Raw genomic sequence first — 24436 nt, 5'->3', positions numbered from 1 at the left:
TTAATGCACTGTTGCTGAGTAAAAGTCTTACCACCACTTTAGTGTGCAAATAATGATCAAGCTCATTTCAAGGGTCCCCTTGGAGCCCCAGCACGATTGGAATTCTGCTGCCTCAGACCTGTTGTTAACCTTATCTTGCAATCCATGTATTTGGTGTTACATTTCATTTTCCTATGATTTTGTGATGCTTTAACAGAAAGACTTCTGAAGAAGAGGTGGCCATGTACAGACATATTGTAAGTAATTTTTCTAAATGAACTGACTTGTGACCCATTCTGAAAATGATTAGCCATAAGTAAGTAACTCTGAACTGACCACGCAGCAGCAATTAAAAGATTTTGTGGGCAGAGTGTGTGAAAAGACTTAGGGATCATAAATGGTAACATATTTTCTTGATTGTGGACATCTCACAGAAAAGTATTATTCTCCCAAGATGCAATTGTTTGTAAGTCCACAATTCGACTAAGAAATCTAAATCCCTCCTTTCTGTATTTGTCGTTAGAGCGCAGCAAACGAGCTCTCATCTTTTTTGACCCAAATTCCAGAACTTATTTCAGTTCCTCAGAACTGTGCAGTGGCACACTCCAAAGTGGTTAGAAACCACACAGCTTTTAAGGCATTTAAATATGACATAAATATTTTGACTATATAGAATACAGTAAATCCAATAGTTCATTCTAAGTCATCTGCCATCCTTTAAAATACTTGCTACAAACAGCTGTCAAAATTTTAAAAGTGCAACACACAGCTAACACAATATAACTAAAATTTCTGTAAATACTGTGTGTAAATGCTCTCAGGTGGTAATCTGCCAAAGCTCCTAGTTCCTTCACATTCTGACTGTGGGACCTGGGGCAAGTGAACCAACCTCTCTGTGCCTCCATTTCCTTATCTATTAGATGGACAGAACTCAGTAGTATCTGTTAAGTGCTAGCTGGGCTTAGAATGATAAAACGTTTTATGTTTGTCATCAGCACCATGTCAGTATCCAGACTGGGATGCTGAGTAGATGATTACCATTCCTGAGAGTCAGCTGTTTCATCGAGAAAGTGGGGTGACAGTCCTTGTATGGTCTGCTCTTCAGGCTTAATTTGAAGGCTAAACACATTAGTGTTCTGCTTAAGGGATATTTGAAGAAGGCATTGGTTATGTGAATGTAAAGAATAATTCTCATTTTCTTGTTAATGATAAGCCCTCTGTTTAAATTTGATGTTTGTTCTAAGACTTTAGTGACTATATTATCTTTTTTTCCTATCAGTTGGAACAGAAAAATGGGCAAGGAATGGCCACAATTTTTCATGTACCATACAGGCAAGTGATATGTTTATTCATAGCCGGTACATTCAGTTCTGATTCGCCTTCCTTCTAACTCTGTGTGTGCAATGTGCAGCATTTTTTTTTGGTCAGCATTGTCAAAGGGAGAGTAAAGTACCTGGTAGCTATTTCACAGATGCTCCAGTTAGGTTTCCACATTCATGGGGCTAAGTTATTTTCATGGGTCATAGCATAGCCTTAGCTGCCTCTTTGTATGGAAGAGGAAATGGGGTTCAAAGTAGCTGTAAGTTGGGGTTGGGGAAATAAAATGTTTATCATGGTCAATAAAGTCAATGACATACTGAGAAAACAATGAGAACCCCATGGGAAACACTTCAGATAGTACACACTCATGGGCCAGATCCTCTTGGGACAATGGCTATTGCTTGTCTTTTGATACACACCATGAAGGGCATAGAGTGAAAGAAGGGTCATGAATAGATTGTTGATATGTCCAAGGTGCTGGATTGAGAGTCAACTACAAGTGAGGAGGAGAGGTTCAAACAGTGGAGTCCTCTTTATAGAGAACTTAGAGAAGAGATGGGCTCTAATCGGAAGTGATAGGGTGAGCAGAGTCTAATCCACTACTTCTAGGTCAGGGAAAGGATAGGAATTCTTTTGATTTGCCATATGGCGAAACTTGACATAAAGGCCAGGGCATCTAATTTCCAACAATTGTTAGGAAGCTCAGTGAATATGTTCATCAAAAGCTATATACAAAAATAGAAATAAAAAAATATAGGCAAGTTTTGAGTCTGAAATATTCTCCCCAGTAGAATACTAGATTAACCTAAAATATTTAAAGACCTTATTGTAGAGATTGAGGTCAAGGCCTGCTCTATTCTTTATTATCTTTTTGTGAATAAAAAGGCTTGGTAAATTTTGCAGGAAATGATATCTCCCTAAACCTCAGTTCTTTCATCTGTAGAATGGGAATCATGACATCACTATCTTGGAAGGTTTTTGTGAAAATTAAATGAATCAAAACATGTGAAGCAAGAACTCCTCAAAAGTTAGCTATCATTACCAACCTTATTAGTCTTTTATAGGGTTAAGCCTTCAGCAGAACACTTCTATATCGACTAATTGGACATGTGCCTATTTGCCTTATTGCAGTAATGATGGATAAATTGAAGGGCCAGAATGATAAAAGGTTTTCTCTGAAATAATAACTCCTGAGTACTCTGCCTTCCCTCTTAATTATTACAAACTCCTAGAGAAATCTCCTGGCTAGGCAATTTCAACCTAATATAAATGTTGTACACCGTTCTTTTGAAAATAGGCTTTGAGTTGTTCTTTTTGGATGGATGCAAGAAAATTTATTAGAATACTTCCTTGTACTGTCTTGCATCATTTCTCAAGGCCTATCATTTAGTGGCTATACAATATTTAATATTTCTTGACTACCAATGAGGGCAGCTCTATAGAATCTCAGCAGCATTAGTCAACTTGCACTCTGGTGACCTGACTGTCGTGTTTCATTTTTGCCTTGTTTGTAGTTGTGCCTGTTGGGTCATTATAAAAGCCAATTCCTCTTTGGAACCAGCAGAACTGATCAGCAGAATCCAAATGAAGATATACGGGAACCTCACACATGCAAACTTCATACAAGATCAATTGACTCTGCTGGTAAAGTCTGACCGTGTTGTAGTGGAAAAGCTAGGTAATTCTTTTGGCAGGGTATTTCAGTATGAATGCACTTTTCTTATTATAAAACTCATAATAAATATACTGTAAGGGTGCTAAGTTCAAAGGAAAGAAAAGGCCTATGTATGTATGTATGTATGTATGTATGTATCTATCTATCTATCTATCTATCTATCTATCTATCTATCTATCTATCTGTAGTAGGAGCTGCAGGCCTCTTCCCACAGCCCGGTTCCCGGCGCCTGGCTAGCTTATGCCCCAAAATAACAACACACAAACTGTATTTATTTAAACACTGCTTGGCCCATTAGCTCTAGCCCTTACTGGCTAATTCTGATATCCCCATCAACCCATCTCTAATAAACTGTGTAGAACCGGTCTTACCGGGAAAGATTCAGCATGTCTGACCTGGCGGCTTGCTTCACCGTGTCTGCCTCTGAGAGGAGCTGCATGGTTTCTGTCTGAGGCGTCTTACCTCACTTCCTCTTCCTCCCAGCATTCTGTTTTGTTTACTCCACCCACCTATGTTTTAACCCATGAGGGCCAAGCAGTTTCTTTATTTTTTAACCAATGACCTTCCTCCATCAATCAATCAATCAATCTATCTATCTATCTATCTATCTATCTATCTATCTATCTATCTATAGACAAGGTCTCCCTCTGTAGCCCAGGGTGGTTGGGAACTCACTATATAGACCAAGTAAGTCTTTAACTCACCAAAACCCTCCTATCTCAGCCTCTGCCTTCTAAGGCTTATAGGTATGAGTCACTATGCCCAGCTGGGAAGTCATCTTTCCACATAAATTTATGCCCACATGTCCTGATGATTCTTTTACATTTAAGAGCATATAAATGAATAACAGAGACTTTCCAAGGGACTTTTGGTCAGCTGTGACTATCAGCATTGGCCGGTCTATGAGCAGTATGAGAGAATTGCCTCTCTGCTACAAAAATCTGGAAACATGGGGGGCGGGGGGCTTCATCATTACACACAATACATGCCCTATAGATTACTGCTAATTTATTGACTGATTCAGCCAACCTATTCATCTTAGGAAATGATCTGAGCACTGTCCCAGATTTCCCTCATAGGCGTTTTCTTCTCTAATTAGGAAAGCTTCAGTGGTAAAAGGGAAAGGCTACCGGGCCACTCTACCTCCTCCTTTCCATTGCTGCCAGCTTTGTCCCTTTCCCCCAGTAGACGGCTGTAAAAACTTTGAGTTAACACAGATGCATTAGAACAGACTGTCCCTGAAAGCACGCTAATTAAATAGCAGAGGCTTGTGGCTACACAGGGTTAGAGTTGGTTGAAGGCAGAGGTCACCGTCAGAGCCCACCATGTAAATGGCACTAATCAGTGTGTACTGGAAGTGAGAAGGAGGTGTTTCTTTTCTTGTTCATAAAGAAGGTTGGACAGATCTGGCTGGGTCACTCTGTCACCATCTAAGAGAAAGTTTCTGGAGTTAGGAACATGGATGCAGTAGGCACTCTGTAAGGACTGGGGACTTTTACGTAGACAGCCTAGACCACATCTGCCTTAACATGACAAAGCCTGAAAGTAAGTGTGTGGCTTAGCAGCCTTCCATGGCAGAGTTAGTCTTACCTTTCAGCACTGTTAGCAGAGACATCATGGCCCTGGGTGTATTGGTCATGGTAGGCATACTGATTTTAGTGAAACCAAATGGCCCTGAGACCGTTAGGAAGGGGATGACTACCATAGGGAAGAGATGTCTGTGCCCAGCCTCCCGTGTTTACATAGCAGAACAATAACAGTGCATACTTTGAAAGAAAATCAGCAGACAGGGTCTCCAGATGTGTTACGTTAGTACCACTTTTCTGCTTTGATTTTTTTCTCCAATGCATATCTAGCACTTTAAACATCAATTTCCAAACTGCATAATATACATGTATGAAATTGTCAAAGAACTTTTGAAAATGGGAAAGAGCAACCCCACCCCCATCAATGGGTCTAATGAAAAGGACTAAACTTGAGGTTGCCCTGAAAAAAAAAAAAAGGCTCATTTAAACAAAGGCTGACCTTAAAACTGGTTTCCATGAAGCTTAGTTTGTATGTCCTGATTGAAACGGTCCTCTTGTATCTGCTAATGGTCACATGCAGGGTAATAATGATGGGCCATAATGTATGTTCACCATACTTTTAAGTGCCTTTTGCCCTTGAAAATGGTGCATACATTTTTCTTTGTAGAGCCAGGAAAATGCGAAACAGATGAAACGCCTTCGAAATACAAAGGGACATATAAGTGGCCATTAACTGACCCTACGGAGACAGCCCAAGTAAGGTGCATTAAAAATGAGAATGGGAACGCCACAAGAATCTGGTATGTATCCGTGAAGTTCCAAATCCGAGTTTACATGCACCAAGGTCTGCTGCATTTGGGGGGTGTTTCCGTGTCCTTTTTTTTTTTTAAGTCCCTCTCTTTCATCCCTACTGCCAATTCTTTTTCCTTCTCTCATCTTTTAGAGTCAAACATGCATGCCTAATACAAATTTCAAGAGGACAAAATAGAAAACTCCCCCACAATCCCACCACCTTAACATAGCCAGGTTTAGGCTGGCAAGCGTTTGTGGTGCCTCTCTCCCACCCCCAGCCCTCAAATCTGGCCCTTCTCTGTATGCCTTTAAGTTTTCTGTAGTGGTTACCATGGTTTTCATACCAATAATGTAATTTACCCTTTCATTCAATAGTTTATCAAACATTTCCATGCTTTGCATTTATCTTTTTAATGATCATTTCGAAGGCAGTCTCAGCTGCTCTCCCATTGATGGGCCATCATAATTTACCCCATCACTCTTCTATTGTTCGGGTTATCATTTCCCTTTTAAAATCATCAACCTTCTTTTCTTACTCTCCAATGTTAATGGCGTATGCCAAATAACTTAAATGGGCAAGAATGGAGGGGCAGCAGGTTTCAAGCGAGGCTTAAAAGCACGGATAGAAAGCCACATCTCTGCCTGTATCATCCCCTCTCCTGCTTCCGTCTAACGAGTCAACAAAGCGAGCAGCTTTGGTAGCCATAGCTGGAGCTCACATAGAGCCTCTCCTTTGCAGTCCACTCCTTGGTACAAGCCCTTTGCTAGCTCTTGCCTACTATTAGAGCGGTCTCCATGGTTTCTCCCAGGCTGCTACTCCCCACTGCCAGTTCACTATGCTGCCAGGATGATTTTCTGAAGTCTGCCTGCTACCACGGCAGACTTTTTGTTCAGGAATGAAGTCCGAATCTGTAGCATAGTCATCAAGGCAGCAGGTTGCCTTTCCTGTCATCGCTTGGTTCCATCCTTTCACCATGTACTATAGCTGAAGAGAAAGAGAGTCTCTTTCTCTGACTGGTGGTAGCAGGGAGGTCTCTGTCTTTCCTGTGCTAGGCTCAGCTCACTTTAAATGTTGAAAGTTCTCCTTAACTAGGTATGAGTGCTTTGTACTTGTAGTCATGTAACTCCAAGAGCCGAGACAGAATTGCTGTGAGTTTGAGATCAGCTAGCACTCCTTAGAAAGTTCTAGAACAGCCTGGTTTACAGAGTAAGACCCTGTTTAAAACAAAAACAAACAATCCCCCAACAAAAAGCCCCACCCAAATCAAAACTCACCACTACCACAACAAACATATAAAGGAAGGAAGAACAAATGAAAGAAAGAAAATAAGTTCTTCTTGTGCGTTGTTTTGATAGACTCAGTTTTGTTTATGCAATTTTTTTTCTCACATTTTGCACAAGTCAGAGTGTAAGATCATGCAGTTCCAAGTTCCTAGTGAGGTTCAAACCCCTGTCCTGTTTATCTAATGTCTCCCTAGTGTCTGGGGATGCTGAGTGAGTATATTGGCTCACGTGAAGTGGCCTGAAGTAGATGAGGCACTGGTGAGGGTTGATAGCTCCTTAATCACTTGGAGACATGTACTATGTAGAGACAAGACTGTATTCTAACAGGATTTTTTTTCTTAAAAGAGGCAAGAGAGGAAAGAGATGGGAAAGAGTCATATCTAGAGGGGCAAAGCCTCTTCACTGATTTTTGGTGATCTGACTCTTGCCCTGACCCATTCCTAACTGTTTGATTTCCATCTGTGTTAATTAATTTATCTATCTATCTATCTATCTATCTATCTATCTATCTATCTATCTATCTATTTAAGATTTCTGTCTCTTCCCCGCCACCGCCTCCCATTTCCCTGATTCATCTGTGTAATTTAAACACAAAAGCTGGGAATGGGCACAGGAAGGCATGCTATGGAGAAATCCTCCCCCTTTTGCTTTTATTTAGTTGATTAATTAGTTAGTAGTAATTATTCTTCATTTTGAGACAAGGTCTTACCCTGTATCCCAGCCTGGTCTGGATCTCATGGTGATCCTATCAGCATCTCAAGTGTTGGCAATATAGACATGAGCCACTGTACCCAGCTAGTACCATTTCTTTTAAGACTACTCTTATCTATCCCTTCAATGAGAAATCTGTTTCATGCCTCTTATTTCTCTGTTCCATTTTTTTGTAGTTCCATCAACATCCAAACTGGCAAGTGTCAATGGGAAAAACCAAGATTTAAGCAATGCAAGCTGCTTCAAGAACTCCCTGATAAGATTATGGATCTTGCTAATATTACCATAAGCGATGGTAAGACAGTTTTGTGCATGCCAGAGAAACCATGGGACCTCCTTTAGTTGGCTTACTTGACCTGAAATAAGAGAGAGTATAGTCAGAACTTACTCTATGAGAATTTACCTTACAGAAGTTCTATTTTAGATACCATGTGCTTATTGGTGAAGGTGGCGGTAGGGCAGGAATTAGGGCTATCAGACTTCTCTCTTTTGTAGATTTTCAATTTATATTTTTAGTATTATTTTCCCTTTCTTTTCCATATTTAAAAACTTTTAAGATGGTGGCCTTGTGGCACATTTCTTTTTTTTCTAATTTTTTATTACTTTATAAATACTACCAATCAAAGTTTCTACTTCCTACCCTCCTCCCACTTCCTTCCTGCTTCTCCCCCCCCCTCCCCTTCCAGTCCTAAGAGAGGGCAGGGTATCCTGCCCCATGGGAAGTCCAAGGCCCTCCCCACTCCATCCAGGCCTAGGAAGGTGAGCATCCAAATAGACTAGGATCCCAAAAAGCCAGTACCTGCAGTCGAGACAAATCCCAGGGCCATTATCATTGACTTCTCAGTCTGCCCCCATTGTCAGCCACATTCAGAGAGTCCAGTTTGATCCCATGTTCTTTCAGTCCCAGTTCAACTGGATTTGGGTGGCACATTTCTTTTCTTTTGTTCTTTTTTTTTTTAAAGAAAACAAGCTATCTTTTTTTGTTTTACATAACAATCCCAGTTCCCACTCCCTCCCATCCTTCCATTTCCTCCACCCCCCACCCCATCCACTCCTCAGAGAGGATAAGACACATTGCTTTGAGAAAAGGACCAACCCCCCCCCCCCCACACTATATCTAGGATTCCAAAAAAAAAAAAAAAAAAAACAGTACAAGCAGCAAGGATAAATCCTGGTGCCACGGCCAGTGGCCCCATAGTCTGCCACAGCCATACAACTGTCACATTTAGAGTGCCCGCTTTGGTCCTATGGTGGTTCCTTTCCTGTCCGGCTGGAGTTGGTGAGCTCCCATTTGCTCAGGTAAGCTGTTTCAGTGGGTGTCCCCACCATGGTCTTGACCTCTTTGCTCATATTCTCATTCCTCTTACTCTTCAACTAGACTTTGAGAGCTCAGTCCAGTGCTCTGCTGTGGGTCTCTGCCTCTGCTTCCATCAGTTGCTGGATGAAGGTTCTATGGTGACATTTAAGATATTCATCAGTCTGACTCCAGGGCAAGGCTAAATTGGACACCCTCTCCACGTAGGGTCTTAGCTGGGGTCATCCTTGTGGTATTTCTCTAGTGCTAGGTTCTTGCTTGCCCCATAATGGCTCCCTCAATCAAGTTATCTTCTTTCTTGCTCTCATCTCTGTCTTTTCCCCATCTCGACTATCCTGTTCCCTCAAGTTCTCCTCCCTGCTCCCCTTCTCCCCTCCTCCTTGTCTTCTGCCCTCAATACCCTGCATAGGCCCAAAGCTGTCCTTTATTAACCAATGGTGTTCACAGAATACATCACCTGTTTGATTTTTTTCTGGTTTTCTTGGGTTTCTTTAGGAGATTTGTTTATTTCTTCCAAGTTTTTGTTTTTCTTTTCATCCATTTCTTTAAGGGATTTTTTTCGGTTCCTCTTTAAAGGTCTCCATCCTCATAAAGTTACATTTAAAATAGTTTTCTTCTGCTTCTTCTGGTTAGACTGATCAAGTCTTCCTGTTGTATGACCACTGGGCTCTGGTGTTACCATGTTGCTTCTTAGGTTGTTGAATGAATTCTTGCATTGGCACCTACCCATCTTTTCCTCCAATTGGTGCCAGCAGTGTCTTTGCCTCTTGGTCCAATCCTTGAAGTTGTTGTCCATGTCTTTGGGAGCTGTTCTTGGTCTGCTCTGTACTGTCTCTGTCTGTGTCTCAGGGAGCTGCTAAGGTCTCTCTTGACCTGCTTTCTTGGTCCACTCTCTTGGTCTGATCTCTTGGTTTGTTCTCTTGATCCACTCTGAGTAGTAGTCTCAGCCTGTGCTTCAGAGTTTATCTGAGCTTACAGGGGAGAGGAGGGTTTGGGGGTGTAATGGGACTTGTCGCGTACAGTCTCCAATTGATTGGATGGGGGTGTTGGAGCAGCCTACCTGCAGGAAGTTTGCCTGCTGGCTGGCTAGAGAAGCTGAGGCAGGTGGGGGAGGGGGCCCAGGGTTTTGCCTAGAGAGTGGCGTGACCCACTAGGTGGGTGATCACTCACTTCTTCATCCTCTCTGTTTAGTTGCAGCACAGGTTCAGAAGTTCAGTCCATTATCATCATGGCAGGGAGCATGTCAGCATTCAGGCAGACATGGTGCTGCAAAGGCAACCGGAGGTTGGCTCAGCCCATTTCTAGAATTCCAGCACTTGGGAGGCTGAGACAAGAAGATCCTGGGCTCAAGGCCAGCCTTGGTCACATAGTGAGAGAATCTGTTTCAAAAACAAGCTAAAACAGCAAGTACACACACACACACACACACACACACACACACACACACACACACAACTCCTCATTCAGGGATTTATCAATTTCAAAGAAACAGAATGCTCCAATGGATATTACAAATCTCACAATATTTTACAATTACAATACTCAATTTTATAAACAATTTGGGCAGTGTAAATTAGTGTTAAGCATAAATTCTGGAAATTGCTCTTTGTACTAGTTGTATCAATTTATAATCCAGTCTACAGGTTGTGGAAGTGCCTGGTTCAGAACACCTTCATGAACACAGTGATAATATGTTAAAGTTATCAAGCTTTAGAGCCTTAGGTGATTTGATTAGCAAAATCTGATATCCCAAAGTAATGTTAAAACTTTTTCGTGGTGGTATGCACAGGTTCCCCCATTTAGCAAATACAGTCTAGTGGGTCATCTTATTCAGTGAGTTTTTTTTTTTTTCAGTAACTCGGTTGTGCTACCAGCATTGTGAATTCCATGAAGGGGATTTGTAACAAAGACCCTTTCATTACCCAAATTGCTGTACGTGTTAGCATAACCTCTATTTCCTTCTTCCCACAGTTCCTGGCAGCCATTGATCCACTTTCTACCTGTGTGAATTTTGCTAATTGTAGGCATCTCAAAATGTTGGTAAAGTTTCTTCATATTGCAGCATGGGCCATTACCCCATTCTAAATAGTTGAATAATACTGTATTAAATTGACCTATATCACATTTTATGAGTCAGTTATCAGTGGATGGGCATTTGATTGGTTGCATGTTGGGGTATTTTTTATAGACAGATTGTGAATATTTGTAGTACAAATGGCTAGTAGACATGTTTTCTTCTCTTAGGACATACTGAAGAGTACAATTCTGAAGTCATCTGGTAACTCTATACTTAGCCTTTGAAAGAACTGCAAAACTGTTTCCCACAGCTGCTGAGCCATTTTGCATCCCTGCTGACACCATTCGAAGGTTCCAATTTCCTCCTGTTGTTGTGAACACAAGCCCATCTTTTAGTTACAGCTGGTACCAGTGCCTTCTCTCCCCATCATGTATACATTTACTCTGGATTTTAGTAATTTATGTCTTTTCTCTTGATGTCCTGCTCAGTCTAAGGAAGAGAATTTGAATTTTTCATAAAATCTCTTTGTTTAGAAGAGAAAACGGTTAAGAACAATAGCTAGTCTTTTGAGATAGAGTTATGCTAGCTAGGTATAATCTGTACCACAAAATATGATCTTGCCCCAGCCTCCTAAGTGTGGGGATTCCAGTCATATAGCACTATGCTCAGCAACTGCCACAGCAACAGCAACGACAATCTAGAGCTCCTCTGTGTGCTTGCCACACACGCAAAGTCCCCACTGTCACCAGACAGGTGGCTTTGTTAAAATGGATGACTCTACCTTGACCCAGTTGACACTTTGTATTGGGGTTCACTTTTGACACTGCACAATGCATATCTTAGTGAGGGTCTCTACAGCTGTGATAAAAACACCACAACCGAAAGCAACCTGGGGGAGGAAAGGGTTTATTTCAGCCTATAACTCTCAGGCCACGCTCCATCACTGAGAGAAGTCAGGGCAGGAACTGAACACAGGAACCAGGATGCTGAAACTGAAGCAAAGGCCGTGGGGAAATGATGCCTACAGGCTTACTCAGTCTTCTTTCTTATACACACGGTACCACTTGCCGAGGGATGGCACTACTCACAGTAAACTGGGCCATCCTACACTTATCAGTAACTAAGAAAATGCCTGAGAGACTTACTTGCCCGAGAGTGTGATGGAGGCATGTTCTCAATTGATCCCAAATGACACTAGCTTGTATAAAATTGACATAAAATTAACCAGGAACTAACCAGGGCAGTGTATACTGGTAACTATGAGTATAAATGGCCATGACATGTATCCATAAAATCACACTCCTCTAAGGCCTCCTTGTAGTACATTTATGCATTCTACATTGCTTTCCCCCCTCTGGTCTCTGGCACTCAGTGGTCTTTTTATTATCTCCATGGTTGTCTTTCCCAGAACATAGTGTAGTTGAAGTCATGCACTGTGTACCCATTTTAAGTTAACTTCTTGCTCTTAACACTGTACAATTCCACTCCTCTTTGTCTTGTTATGGTCTGCAAACTCATTTCTTTTTAGTAATGACTAGTATTCCATTGCCTGGATGTAGGACAGTTTATCTATTCTCCTACTTGGGGACATATGGTTTGCTTCTAAGTTTTTTTTCTTTCCCTACATCCTCTGCAGCATTTGTTGCTGTCAGTGTTTTGGATTTAGGCCATTCTAATAGCTGTATGTTATTGCCTCATTGCTTCTTTAATTTGGAGCTTCCTAGTGACATATGGATTGAGTATCTTTTCATATGCTTATCTGTCATCTACATATCTCTTTTGGTGAAATATATGCTATACTCTGAATGTTTCTGCTACCACTCCACCCCCAGCCAAATGTTTATGTTGACATCCTAATCCCAGAGTGATTGGGGCATTTGAAATGTCATGAGTGCTGGTCCTTTAGGAATAGAATTTGTGTTCCTCCAGAAGAGGCCTGAGAAGCTTTGTTTTTCCTCTTCTACCACGTAAGGTTACAGTGAGAAAGGAGCTTCTTTGAACTAGGAAGTAGGGCCTGAAAATATAGGAAATCTCTTTTCCTCATAGAATTTCAATTTTTGCATAGCTTTGTAGATATGGCTGGCTGTACTACCAGATTGGGTCTCTGCCTCAATGAATGGCCATCAGTTTAGGCATAAGCACATTATCACCTTACAGAAAGACCAAAGGATTGACCGGAAGGCAGAGGACTGTTTTGGCTTGTCTTCCTCTTGGAAGATTTACATTTGAACTCTTTGGTAAAGAATATGTGGCCGAGTTAGAAAAGTCAGCCACCTCTGATGTCCTAGCGGGGAAATCATGGATGGGGTGAGAGGTGGTGTTGCAGGCTGTTGTGAGTGGGTGGAAGGACAAAGGACCTGTTGAAGGCTGACCTCCCTCCTTCTGAGTGACACGTTGGCTTTAGACACTCTAAATAAGAATTTTCTCTTGTGGGAGAAAAAGTCAACACATTGTGGTTGTATTTCAATTGCATTTTAATAAATGAAGTCAACCTGAAGATCTGAAAAGCAAAGCAGCCAGCCACTGGCTCTTACCTTGACCTCAGTCTGAAATGGCGATCCTGCCTCCAGGAATCTCAGAATGAGACTGTGTCTGAGAGATGTCTCCTCCCATTTTATGATATTCTCTAGTTCTGGGATTAAAGGTGTGCCCCACTGGAATTAAAGGCATGCACCACTCGGTTTCTGTGGCAACTAGTGTGGCTATTGGAGTTAAAGGTGCGTGTCATTGTGGCTACTGGGATTAAAGGCATAGGTCATTGCTGGCTGCTCTGTAAGGTTGTAAGGCTGGCCAGTGTGGATGTTTTACTTTCCCCATCCCCAGGCAAACTTTATTTATTAAAATACAAGTAAAATGCCACTACAACACATATCCATAACAAGAACAAAAGCACTGTACTGGCTTGAGAGTTTTAGAAAATTAACTGAGAAGCTGCAACGGAGAATGAGAACAGTTGGATGGATGTTGGCTCTAACGCATGTAGTGATGAGGTGAGTGGGCCGTGTCCCGCCGCCTGGCTAGCTTTACCCGAAATAATTACACAGAAACTGTATTTATTCAAAACACTGCCTGACCCTTTAGCCTCTTCTTGGCTAACTCTCACATCTTAATTAACCCATTTCTAATATATCTGTGTTTCACCACATGACTGTGGCAACATTCTAGCCTATGTCCGTCTTGGGCTAGAGAGCCATGGCATCTGCCACACTGCCTTCTACCCAGCATCCTGTTCTGTCTACTCTGCCTGCCTAATTTTCTGTCCTATCAAAAGGCCAAGGCAGTTTCTTTATTTAACCAATGAAATCAACACAAAACAGAAGACCCTCCTACATCAAATGCATACAAGTGAAAAGCGAACTAGAAGCCTACTAGCTTTGGAGGGATTATCTTCTTCTTAAGAAGGAAACTTAACAGCGATTGATTACAGGGTAAAGGAAAGAAATGAACTCATATTGAAACAATTTATTTTCTTTCTTTTTTAATTTTGATGACAAACATTAGCTCTCTTAGTTGGAGAAAAACTCTATAGTTCTCCCATATAAATACTTGCGCGTCTTAACTCCCTTATATCATACTGTTAGGAAAAGGACTTCATACTTTCAAAGTTCTTTGAGTTCTGTTTGCTCCCCTGGTTTTGTTAGTCACATGATGCTGAAGCTATACCAGACCCGGATGAAGCTGGCTGCCATTTTCCATCATCATGGCAGGTAGGACGGTGAGCAATTGACAGAGTATTATATAGCAGCAGGGGGCGGCCTCAGAGGTGAATAAATGCCTGGCCTGTGTGAGTCTCTGAATTCTACCTCCTGATCCAGACAGAAGGCCGGCAAAGCACTGCCATTTCAACCCCCAACTATGTAGAGAAAAGAAATGAAAGGCTACAGAGGGTGTAGTGAAAAGTCATGCTAAAGCACTCAAGTTCTGGAGCCAGAAAGGGTTAGAGTGTCATCTGTCTTCATATCTTAATCTGCGTGAAGGTGTTAATATGAATAATCATTGTGTGAGGTTGTTAATATTCCACTGTTATAGCTCATCTTCAAAATGCCAAACATCATTTCATCCATTCTTTTACCACTGAAGCTGGATGCTTAATGTGGAAGAATTTTGACAGTAGGAACATTGTCAGTTATGGGTCTAATTTTTTTTCGTATTTTTTTCTTCTCTGATTCAACACATACTGACTGCAGTTTCCCCTCCCTCCACTCCTCCCAGTTCTCTTCCCAACCATACACATACACACACACACACACACACACACACACACACACACACACAACTCCCCTCTCACCCAGATCTACTACTCTGTTTCCCTTTGGAAAAGAGCAGACCTCCAAGGGATATCAACCAAACATGGAATAACAAATTACAAATCCTTATATCAAGGCTGAATGAGGCAACCAAGTTGGAGGAAAAGGGACTCAAGAGTAGGCAAAAGAGTCCAATGTTTCAAAGGACTGAAGTATAGGTATTTTTTCTTTGTGCATTGTCATTTAGGGTGCTTTCTCATAGAACACAGTTATTGTGTTTTGTGAAGTTCAGTAGTACGCTGAGAAATATTTTACCAACCAATTCTATCTCAAAGTGGATAGAATTAATGATTTGTAACATTTGCTATTATTTTTCCATTTTGGATTTTTTTCGAGACAGGGTTTCTCTGTGTAGCTCTGGATGTCCTGGGACTAAATTTGTAGACCAGATTGGCCTCAAACTCAGAGGTCTGCCTGCCTTTGTCCTCTGAGTGCTGGCATTAAAGGCGTGTACCACCACCACTTGGCATATCTGATATTTTTATATTGTAATATTATCAGGGAAAATATAAGCTCTATCATGTAGTCTGTGAACTGTGAAGTCAACAAGGGGTGTACACAGAGACAGTGGGAGTAAACAGTCCCAAATGTATCAATGAAATGTAGCCAAATAATTAGCAAATGGTGTGTTTTTAAAAATCTTCATTGTTTTTAATATAATTTTATTGTAAGTGTGTATAATTTAAATTTAATGGTGCCTGCATTTAATAACCAGACCACAAAATTTCCCAGAAACTCACAAACTGGGTTCTTCCAAGCTTACACAAACTGGCTCTCGTACACACTGGGTTCCACCCACCTTTGAACCCAAGTCACTGGAAGAGGCTGTGTGGAGGGAGTGCCACCCCCAGCCCCAGATGATCAGATGCTTAGCATCAGCTGCTTGGTATGAGAGAAAGTTCTAGGCCAGTGTATCCTTCAGATGGGTCCAGCTCTGGCTTTAATCCTACTGTAACTACTTGGGAAGTCCCAAAAGAGAGCTGCTCAGTTGAGCCCACTCAATAACTCAGAACCACAAGAGATAATGATTAACTGCTGTGTTGTCAAAAAGTGTGTGTGTGGGGGGGGTTGCTATGCAGCACTGGCTCAGAGCAATAGCTCAGTTAAAAAAATACAGACTCTTATTGTTTTGATTGTTACATTTATTGGCGGATTAACTGAGACAATATTTCAAGCTATGAGAATCCATTCTGTAACTTGTAAGGAAGATTTCTTTTTACTCTTGCTTAGGAACCCAGAGGTTTTTTTTTTTTTTATACAATGACTATCATCTGTCCTGAATTTCCCTTCGAAACATCTAACTCCAGATGAGAAGTCTATAATTGCTTTCCTCAGTGCAGTTCGTCCCCTATTGGCCTGTTGTTTCCTGTCACTCTGGCACAGCAGGGACAGCATGAAGTGAAGTCACACCATTGAAGTCCACAGAATCATGACTAGGCAGCTCTGGTGACTTCGTTTCCAACCAAGCCTGAACAACTTAATAACAATAGCAGAAAGATAGGGGAAAGGAACTCACAATGTTTTTCCTCCACCACTAATTTTGTTGTTTTCTTAGCTTCTTTTCCAAGTTTTATGCTACATTTGTGTGTGTGTGTGTGTGTGTGTGTGTGTGTACACAACTTGAAGGAGTTGGTTCTCTGCTTTCACCATGTGAATCCTAAGGATCCGACTCAGGTGGTCAGGCTGAGCAGCAAGTGCCTTTACCCGCTGAGTCATCTCCCAAGCCGCTGACTTCTCTGTTTCTGAATGAATCATAAGATAGATATTAACAGGGACAAAATATCAATTTAGAATCAATTTCCTTCCTTTCTATCTTCTCGGACAAAACACTGACATTTCTTGTGAACTTATTTCTACCTAAGCCATGGGTAAATTGGGGTAATGGGCAGCAGCTTGAGAAGACCTTCCTTAGAATTGCTGAACTTCCGTTGATGAGCTCAGAGTTGCTCATGAAATAAAAAGAATAAAGGAAGAAAACTTGAAAAAAAGAAAATGTCCTGGGAATAAAATTGTGTGGAGCTTGAGGTAGGGAAGAGAAGGAGGAGGAGGAGGAGGAGGAGAGGAAGTGAATTTTGCACTCAAATTGTTTTCTTTTCCCAAACAGAGCTGCTTATTCATAATATGAGCTGTATTAAATTTGCCACGAGTGCTCTTACGTGCGCTCTCTCTCTTTCTCCAGAATCTTTCTCAATAGATCAATTCTTCTTCAATTTTCCCCTGCATATTTTGGTTGCTGGGTTTTAAGTTAGGAAGACGTAAGCAGGAAGATGAGCTTTATGTGGATTATAGTGAAGTAATATCTAGTTTGCATTGTATTTGTTTAATAGTTTTCTTCACTTTAAAAGGGGGTTGATGACTCAAGGAAAGAATGATTTAAACAAGCATTTATGAGGCAACTAAGGATTATCTGAACACTGATTGGACATTTGATTTGGTGCTGTGAATATCATTGGCAATTTTCTTAATTTTAATTTAATTAGGATAATGGTAAGACAAAAGTTGTTTAATTTTAAAGATATGTATTAAAATGTTTGTGGGGTAGCTATAGGATATGTAGATGGGGCAAAGGTAGATGAGAGGGGATATAAATTATTTTCTTTCTTTTTTTTTTTTTGTGTGTGTTTCAAGACAGGGTTTCTCTGTGAAAGTTTGAAGCAGGTCCTGGAACTCACTCTGTAGACCAGGCTGGCCTCAAACTCACATAGATCCACCCTACCCCTGCCTCCTGAGTGCTGGGATTAAAGGTGTGCACTACCACCACCTGTCATAGAGAGGATGTAAATTAAGATTAGCCTTCCACTGACATGTGTTGAAGCTGGCTGTTTCATAAAGTACATGGCGATTCATTAGACTATTCTCTTGCTTTCTGAATATGCTTGAAAATTTCCATAATAAAAAGTGAAGAAAAAGTGGGCGAGCTAATAGCTATTGTTCTTTCTCCTTAGAAAATCTAAATTAATTGCTTCTTATCATGTGGTCCATATTTTCTTTCTACCTGTGGATTGTCTGTTCTTGACAGGGAATAGTAATCACTACTCTTGATTATCAAAACTTAGACTCAATGTTTGCTGATATTTGAATATAGGTGGGATCTTAACTTGAGCCAACACTCAAAAGTTTTAATTAGCATCAACCTTCAAGATAATTCTTCAGTGACAAAAAGATTCCCCTAGCACAATTGAAATCAGAGTTAATGAAGACAAAATTGGCTTTCATTCTTCCCGGATCTGTGTCTATTGGAGAACTTGAGATTCAGTAGCTTCCTTTGGTGAACTTTGCCCACTTGATGTGTGTTCCAGTCACTGCCTTTTCTCTTTAAAGGGGAGGAGGCCATGTAGCATAGCCCAACACTAAGGGCGGAAGTGAAGGTGTCCATTTTTGTCCCCCCCCCCCAGAGAATGCAGACGATGTCGCCGAGCACATTTTAAATCTGGTGAACAAGTCTACAGCTCTGGATGAAGAAGAGACAAAGATTATTGTTTCTAAAGTAACTGATATTTCCAACTGTGATGATATAAGTGCCAACCTAACCCAGATGATACTCCAGATCATCAGCACAGTGACAGAGAAGCAAAGCGATTCAGCTTCCAACCTCCCTCCAGTAAGCAATAAGTAAGTCCGAATGCTTGGCTCAGAGACACGGCTTCATGAAACTTAGACGTTAGTGTATTACTTCCTCAGCAAGCAGGCAGTTATGCATTGATAGGGTCCAGTGCAGTGGATAGAACCATTTGAATATGAACAAACTCTCAGTGATGATGACTCTTCAGATAAATTCTTATCCAAGTCCCAGTCTGAAATCCTTCCGACTGCTGCAAAATGCATCCAACCATGGAACCCTGAAAAATGTAGAAATGGTTCTGGTTGATACTTTCTACCTCAGTCAATAACCAACTCTTTGTTTTCCCCTTGAGAGGTTGACTTATGAGTGTCTTATTTTTATTTATTCATTTCATTATATTTTTTATTTATTCTTTGAAAACTTTCTATACCTACCCAATATAGTTTCATCTCTCTCTCTCTCTCTCTCTCTCTCTCTCTCTCTCTCTCTCTCTCTCTCTCACACACACACACACACACACACACACATGTATGTGTGTATTTATCTCACTAATCTTTCCAACTCCTCCTAGTGATCTTTCCCCACCTTATAAGCAGTGTTAATTGGACGCAAGAGGCTATTCACAACAACATTAAAGAAGACATCAACTTTTATATGAAGCACTATCTATATACCCTTAAACCTCTTAAAATATTCTAATAGAGTCAATGAATCCAACCATTTCTCCCTCCCCCAGTTCTACTCTCAGTTCCCTCCCCTGTGCCCTGTGCATCTGCTCAAGCCTTCTATTCCAGACCTCTGCTTCCACTGCTGCCCCTCTGTGCCCCATTTTCTATATAGCAGTCACCGTTGTGTTTCACTGTGCACGTCAGATCATACATTGCTTTTCAAACCACTTGGTGGCATTCCTTTATAGGTCAAATAAAATCTGAACTTCTAAGGCAAATGAGACCATGAGAGATCTGACTTCAGAGATATGATACATGCTATTACTACCTCTGACTTTGCTTGCAAGGGGACCGAAACTCTAGGAGGCCATTTTGTTCACCCCTACAGAAGTTAGAGGCACTGAGATACAGACCTCCATCTGCTGGGCTCCAAAGTCAGGGCTCTTACTACACAATATCAAGATGACTATGAAGTGACCAAGTGAAGCTTTGCAGTGAGACATCGTGGGAGGATGAGTTTTATCAAGGCAGAAAGAGTGCTGTTTGCCTGTGATTCCTTTCAGGATCCTGAGGATAATTGAGCGTGCTGGTCACAAGATGAAGTTTGTGGGGAGAACGGCAAATCTCACTGTGGCCAGACTGGCTTTGGCTGTGTTACGGGTGGACCACATGTTTGAAGGTATGGCCTTCAGCATCCATGCCTCTGAAGAAGTCACAAACCCCCAGGTGAGTGCAACTCAAGAAACTGAGAGTCAGGCAACCAAATGTATGCTCTTCCAGATCTTCACCCATGAAGGTCTTAGGAAAACCAAAGTGCACCCTTGGAAACTATTAACCTGAATGAGAATATGAGAAAACATCGAGATCCCAGGGAAGACTTGTGTATAACCAGTGGTAGGTTAACATCTTAGTTGTACTGGTCTCTGTGTGGTGTGCAATGATGTCACAGTTGGCTCTGTCACCTAAAATCATTCCAAATATTAGTTGACTGTTGACCATCATGCAAGGGAGAACTTATTGGATGTTGGATGTTACACTACTGAGTATTGTTGGAACATATAAGGTAACAGGAAAGTCAAAAAATGTGCCCAAGGAAACAGTTAAGCTGGAACTTGGACCCATGTTTGGCTGGATTTAAAGTGTGGGCTGAAGTTAGATAACAGAAGCAAATGACAAATGTTTCCTATGATGTGGATGTTAGTTACCCTGATTCATCACGCTGTATCCCATAGATAAATGCAACCATGATATACCAATTATAAAAATTCTTAGCCCTTTCCTCCATCCAGAAGCACTTCAGCCTCCGGCGGGTCGCATGCTACTCCAGTAACCTGAGGGACCGGATTATATTTACACCTTAAATTTATAAATTTATGGATGGGAAAATATACAAATCCTAAGTCCATGGTCTCTGAATTTAGCTAAGGCATATGCACACCTCGCCCCACATTCTCTCAAGAGCAGATTATTGCTATTGCTCCTGAAAGACCCCCACTTTCCTCCAGGACCACCACATTTTCCTGGCATTATTTGTTTCTGCTCTAGATCTTTATAACTCCAAAATGAATCATGTGGTATATACATGATTCTATTCTATCATATATATTACATTGTTTTGAAATTAATCATTTTGTTTTCCATATTAATCACTCAAAATTATTCATTTTGTTTTTACTGATGAATTTGCTGTTGAATAATATTTCATTGAATAAATATATCGTGCACATTTTAATTTGTTCTACTCTTTCTGTATATTAGGCTGTCTCCAGTTTGCAGGTACTACAAATAGTGTGCTCTTGTGAACGTTTGCATGAAAGTCTTTGTGTGGACTTGTTTTCATATGTCTTGGACAAATACTTAGAAATTGAGGAGCTGGCTCATAGGGTATATACTTATACAAATTCCCATGTTCTTTTCTCCTGTGGCTAATGATGGGCAGGAAGCTTTCATTTTCATCTTGATTGCTCGCATAACTTCTTTGTTGACTTAGCTGTCAAAGTCTTTTGTTTGTATTTTAATTGGCTTGTTGTTCTTTACAACTTTCCTGTCATTTTCTCAGTGGTGTCTTTTCATAGGCTCACATTTAGAACTTTTTCTGAAATCTAATTTGCAGTTCTTGCAGTTCTTTTACCTTACTAGTAACTATATATGATTTGTCCAGAAAAAAATGGCAGGGGGTCCATCATGAAAACATTCTCTTATGTGTTTTTTTTTTAAAAAACTCTTTGGTTTTTAACTTTTATGCTTAAGAGGAAGCATCTCCATGAGCTAATTTTCTTACAAGGTATATCACTTTGTTACAAATGAATATTTAGTTTTGCAAACAACACTGCTTATTAGGGACTTTCCCCTTCCTATTGATGTTCTTTGTTACACTTAACAAAAGAAAATCAAGAGATAATATATTTCAAACAAACAGTTGGGGGAAGGATCTCATAAAACCTCACCCCTAAATGATGAGTTGCAAGCAGTTAACGGCTGCTAAAAGAAGAAGAATCAGTTTTCTCCAGGAACAAACTTCTAACAGGTGATCCAGTCTCAAACCCTGAACACACAAATATAATAAATGAACTTAGAAGGTTGTGTTCATAAATGTATATGCATCTACATCTTTTTCTCCATGTGTGTGTAGCAATAATATTTTTTTCACTTTTTTATTTCATGTTTTTAAAAAAGGAAAACAAACTATCTGTTTTCATTTTACACACCCATCCCAGTTCCCACTTCCGCCCCTCCTCCCATTCCCTCCACCTTTCTTCCACCCCACCCCCATCCACTCCTCAGAGAGAGTAAGGCAAATTGCTTTGAGGAAGGTTCAAGACCCTCCCTTCTATATCTAGGCTGAGCAAGATATCCATCCAGAAAAAATGGGTTCTGAAAACCCAGTACAAGCAGCAGTGACAAATTCTGGTGCCTCCGTGGCCCCACAGTCTTCTCTAGCCAAACAACTGTCATCCACATTCAGAGGGTCTAGCTTGGTCCTATACTGGTTCCTTTCTTGTCTGGCTGGAGTTGGTGAGCTCCCATTAGCTCAGGTAAACTGTTTTAGTAGGTGTTCCCTTCATGGTCTTGACCTCTTTGCTCATATTTTCACTTCTCCCACTTTGGGAGCTCAGCCCAGTGCTCTGCTTTGGATCTTTGTCCCTGCCTCCATCAGTTGCTGGATGAAGGTTCTATGGTGACATTTAAGGTAGTTATCAATCTGATTACAGGGTAAGGTCAGTTCGGCCACTTTCTCCACTATTGCTTAGGGTTTTAGCTGGGGTCATCCTTGTGGATTCATGGGAATTTCTCTAGTACCAGGTTTCTTACTAGCCCTGTAAAGCAAAGGATCCATGACCTTAGAGAAGCTAAGCAACAAGGTGAACCCTAAGAGAAACATATATAGATCCCCCTGGGAAGGGGGAAATAGACAAGATCTGATAAAATTGGGAGCATGGGGGTGGGGGAAGAAGGGCAGGCAGAAGGGAGAGGAAGAGGGAAGAAGAGGAGGTGGGAAAGAAGAAGGGGAGGTGGGAGGAAAACTTGAGGGAACTGGATAGTCGAGATGGGGAAGGACAGAGACAAAGAACAAACAATAATGATTTAAGAATAAGAGGTTATGAATATGAATTTAAAAACGAGTGGAGGGGACATAGGAAGAACTGGAGGAAGAAGAGGGAGGGAGATATGATATACAGTGCTCATATGTGAAATTCTCAAAAAAAATTGGGAAATAAGCCTATTTCTAAGCTTTCTGTGTTGTTACATTTATTTTTTTTTTATAAATCCTTGTGTTCTTGCTACACTGTATTAGTACCTATACTAGTGTGTGTGTGTGCATGGTGTGTGAGTGTGGTATGGTTTGTATGTGCTCGTGTTCACCTGTGCATACATGTGCACAGGCTAGAGGAGGCTGTCAGGCATCTTGATCTGTCATTGTGACAGGGTCTCTCACTGAACCTGAAGCTTGATTTTAAGGCTACATCCTCTTGGCTATTTTCGTATTCCCCTGGTACCTGCAGTGTGAAAGTCAGATAGTATGAGCCTTTCATTTTTTTTTAAGTTTGTTACTCTAAGCCTTTTCTAAACCTACATGAATTTTTACATCTACCTGAAAATCTATTCAAAAAATTATGTTGTGACTGGAATTGAAACTATTGATCAATTTTGGAGAAATTTAGTCCTTAACCATATTGAGTCTTTTAACCCATAGACATTTGCTTAGTTTTCTAGTTTGTCTCCGCAGTGTTTCATAGTTTTCATGTGAAGAGCTGATATGGTTGTTAATCAACATTTTTTTGCAGTGCTGGGGATCTAACCACTATAGCCTTGCACATAGTAGACAGATGCTCTACCATGGCGCTCCAGCCCCTGACCTCAAGATTTTAAATGAAATCTTGCTTTATAGGTCAGGCTGACCTTGAACTCACTATGTATTCCAGGTTGGCTTCAAGCTCACAGTCCTCTTATCTCTGACTCCAAGTTGCTGGTATTTTAATAGACTTGTGCCACCACACCTGGCTGTGTTTTGAGTTTATTCTTGAATATCTTTTTTCTATGCTGTTGTTGCAAATGGAATATTTTAAAATTACAATTATTTTATGCTAATATGCCAAATGCAATTGATTAAATATAAAATATACAGTATGAGTTGACTCATTTGTCCTAATCTTAAACTCCAAAGTGCAAAATATTTTATATTTTGGGATTTTGAGCATTTCTAATTTCAGATTTTTGGATTAGGAATTGTGCAAGCAATAAGTAGAATCTATGTAAATATTTCATCCAAAACCTGCAAAATCTGAGACACTTCTGGTTCTATTATTTTGGACAAATGATATTTAACCTTTGTACATCATTTGTGTATCATGTACATTTGTAAGATTAGTTTGCTAGTTTTAGATATTTTGTACATTTTTCACACAACAGTTTTGTGTTTTGCTTAGTGATATTTCTCTTTTTGAGTGTGAATGTGTGTGTGTAAACAGATTCCAGAGGAGAAAATGGGGTGTCCGACTCTGTCACTTCCTACCCTGCTACCTTGAGACAGCCCTCACTGAGCCTGAACCTAATATGGTGGCCACAGCAATCCCCACTCCTCTTAGTGCAGGGCTGCAGGTGGACACATTATGCTTGACTTGCTACTACTCTGTTGTCACGTTAGTGTAACAAGCACTCACACTTCTCCAGCTGTTTTCCTACCTCTCACTTTATTCCTTTAATAGCCTTTTCAGTTTTTTAGTTTTTAGTGTGTGTGTATTTGTGTTTGTAGGTGCACTTGCCTGTGCATGTGTGTGT

The 24436-nt window shown here is 40.8% G+C and overlaps 1 protein-coding gene across 1 annotated transcript in view; it reads left to right on the top strand.

The window, feature by feature from the left end:
* The window catches only part of Adgrg4 (adhesion G protein-coupled receptor G4), a 98890-nt gene that overhangs the window by 32772 nt on the left and 41682 nt on the right, over window positions 1–24436 (top strand). The window contains exons 5-11 of the mRNA XM_050159669.1: window positions 197–236; window positions 1259–1311; window positions 2814–2977; window positions 5168–5300; window positions 7464–7582; window positions 18322–18538; window positions 19720–19882. Coding sequence (XP_050015626.1) covers window positions 197–236; window positions 1259–1311; window positions 2814–2977; window positions 5168–5300; window positions 7464–7582; window positions 18322–18538; window positions 19720–19882 — 889 coding nt within the window. The remainder of the gene's footprint in view (window positions 1–196; window positions 237–1258; window positions 1312–2813; window positions 2978–5167; window positions 5301–7463; window positions 7583–18321; window positions 18539–19719; window positions 19883–24436) is intronic.

This window comes from Alexandromys fortis, unplaced genomic scaffold, assembly GCF_014885135.2.
Source record: "Alexandromys fortis isolate MF-2015 unplaced genomic scaffold, M_Fortis_MF-2015_v1.1 scaffold_95, whole genome shotgun sequence".
Taxonomy (NCBI): Eukaryota; Metazoa; Chordata; class Mammalia; order Rodentia; family Cricetidae; genus Alexandromys; species Alexandromys fortis.
This window is presented reverse-complemented; position numbering and strand designations above follow the sequence as displayed.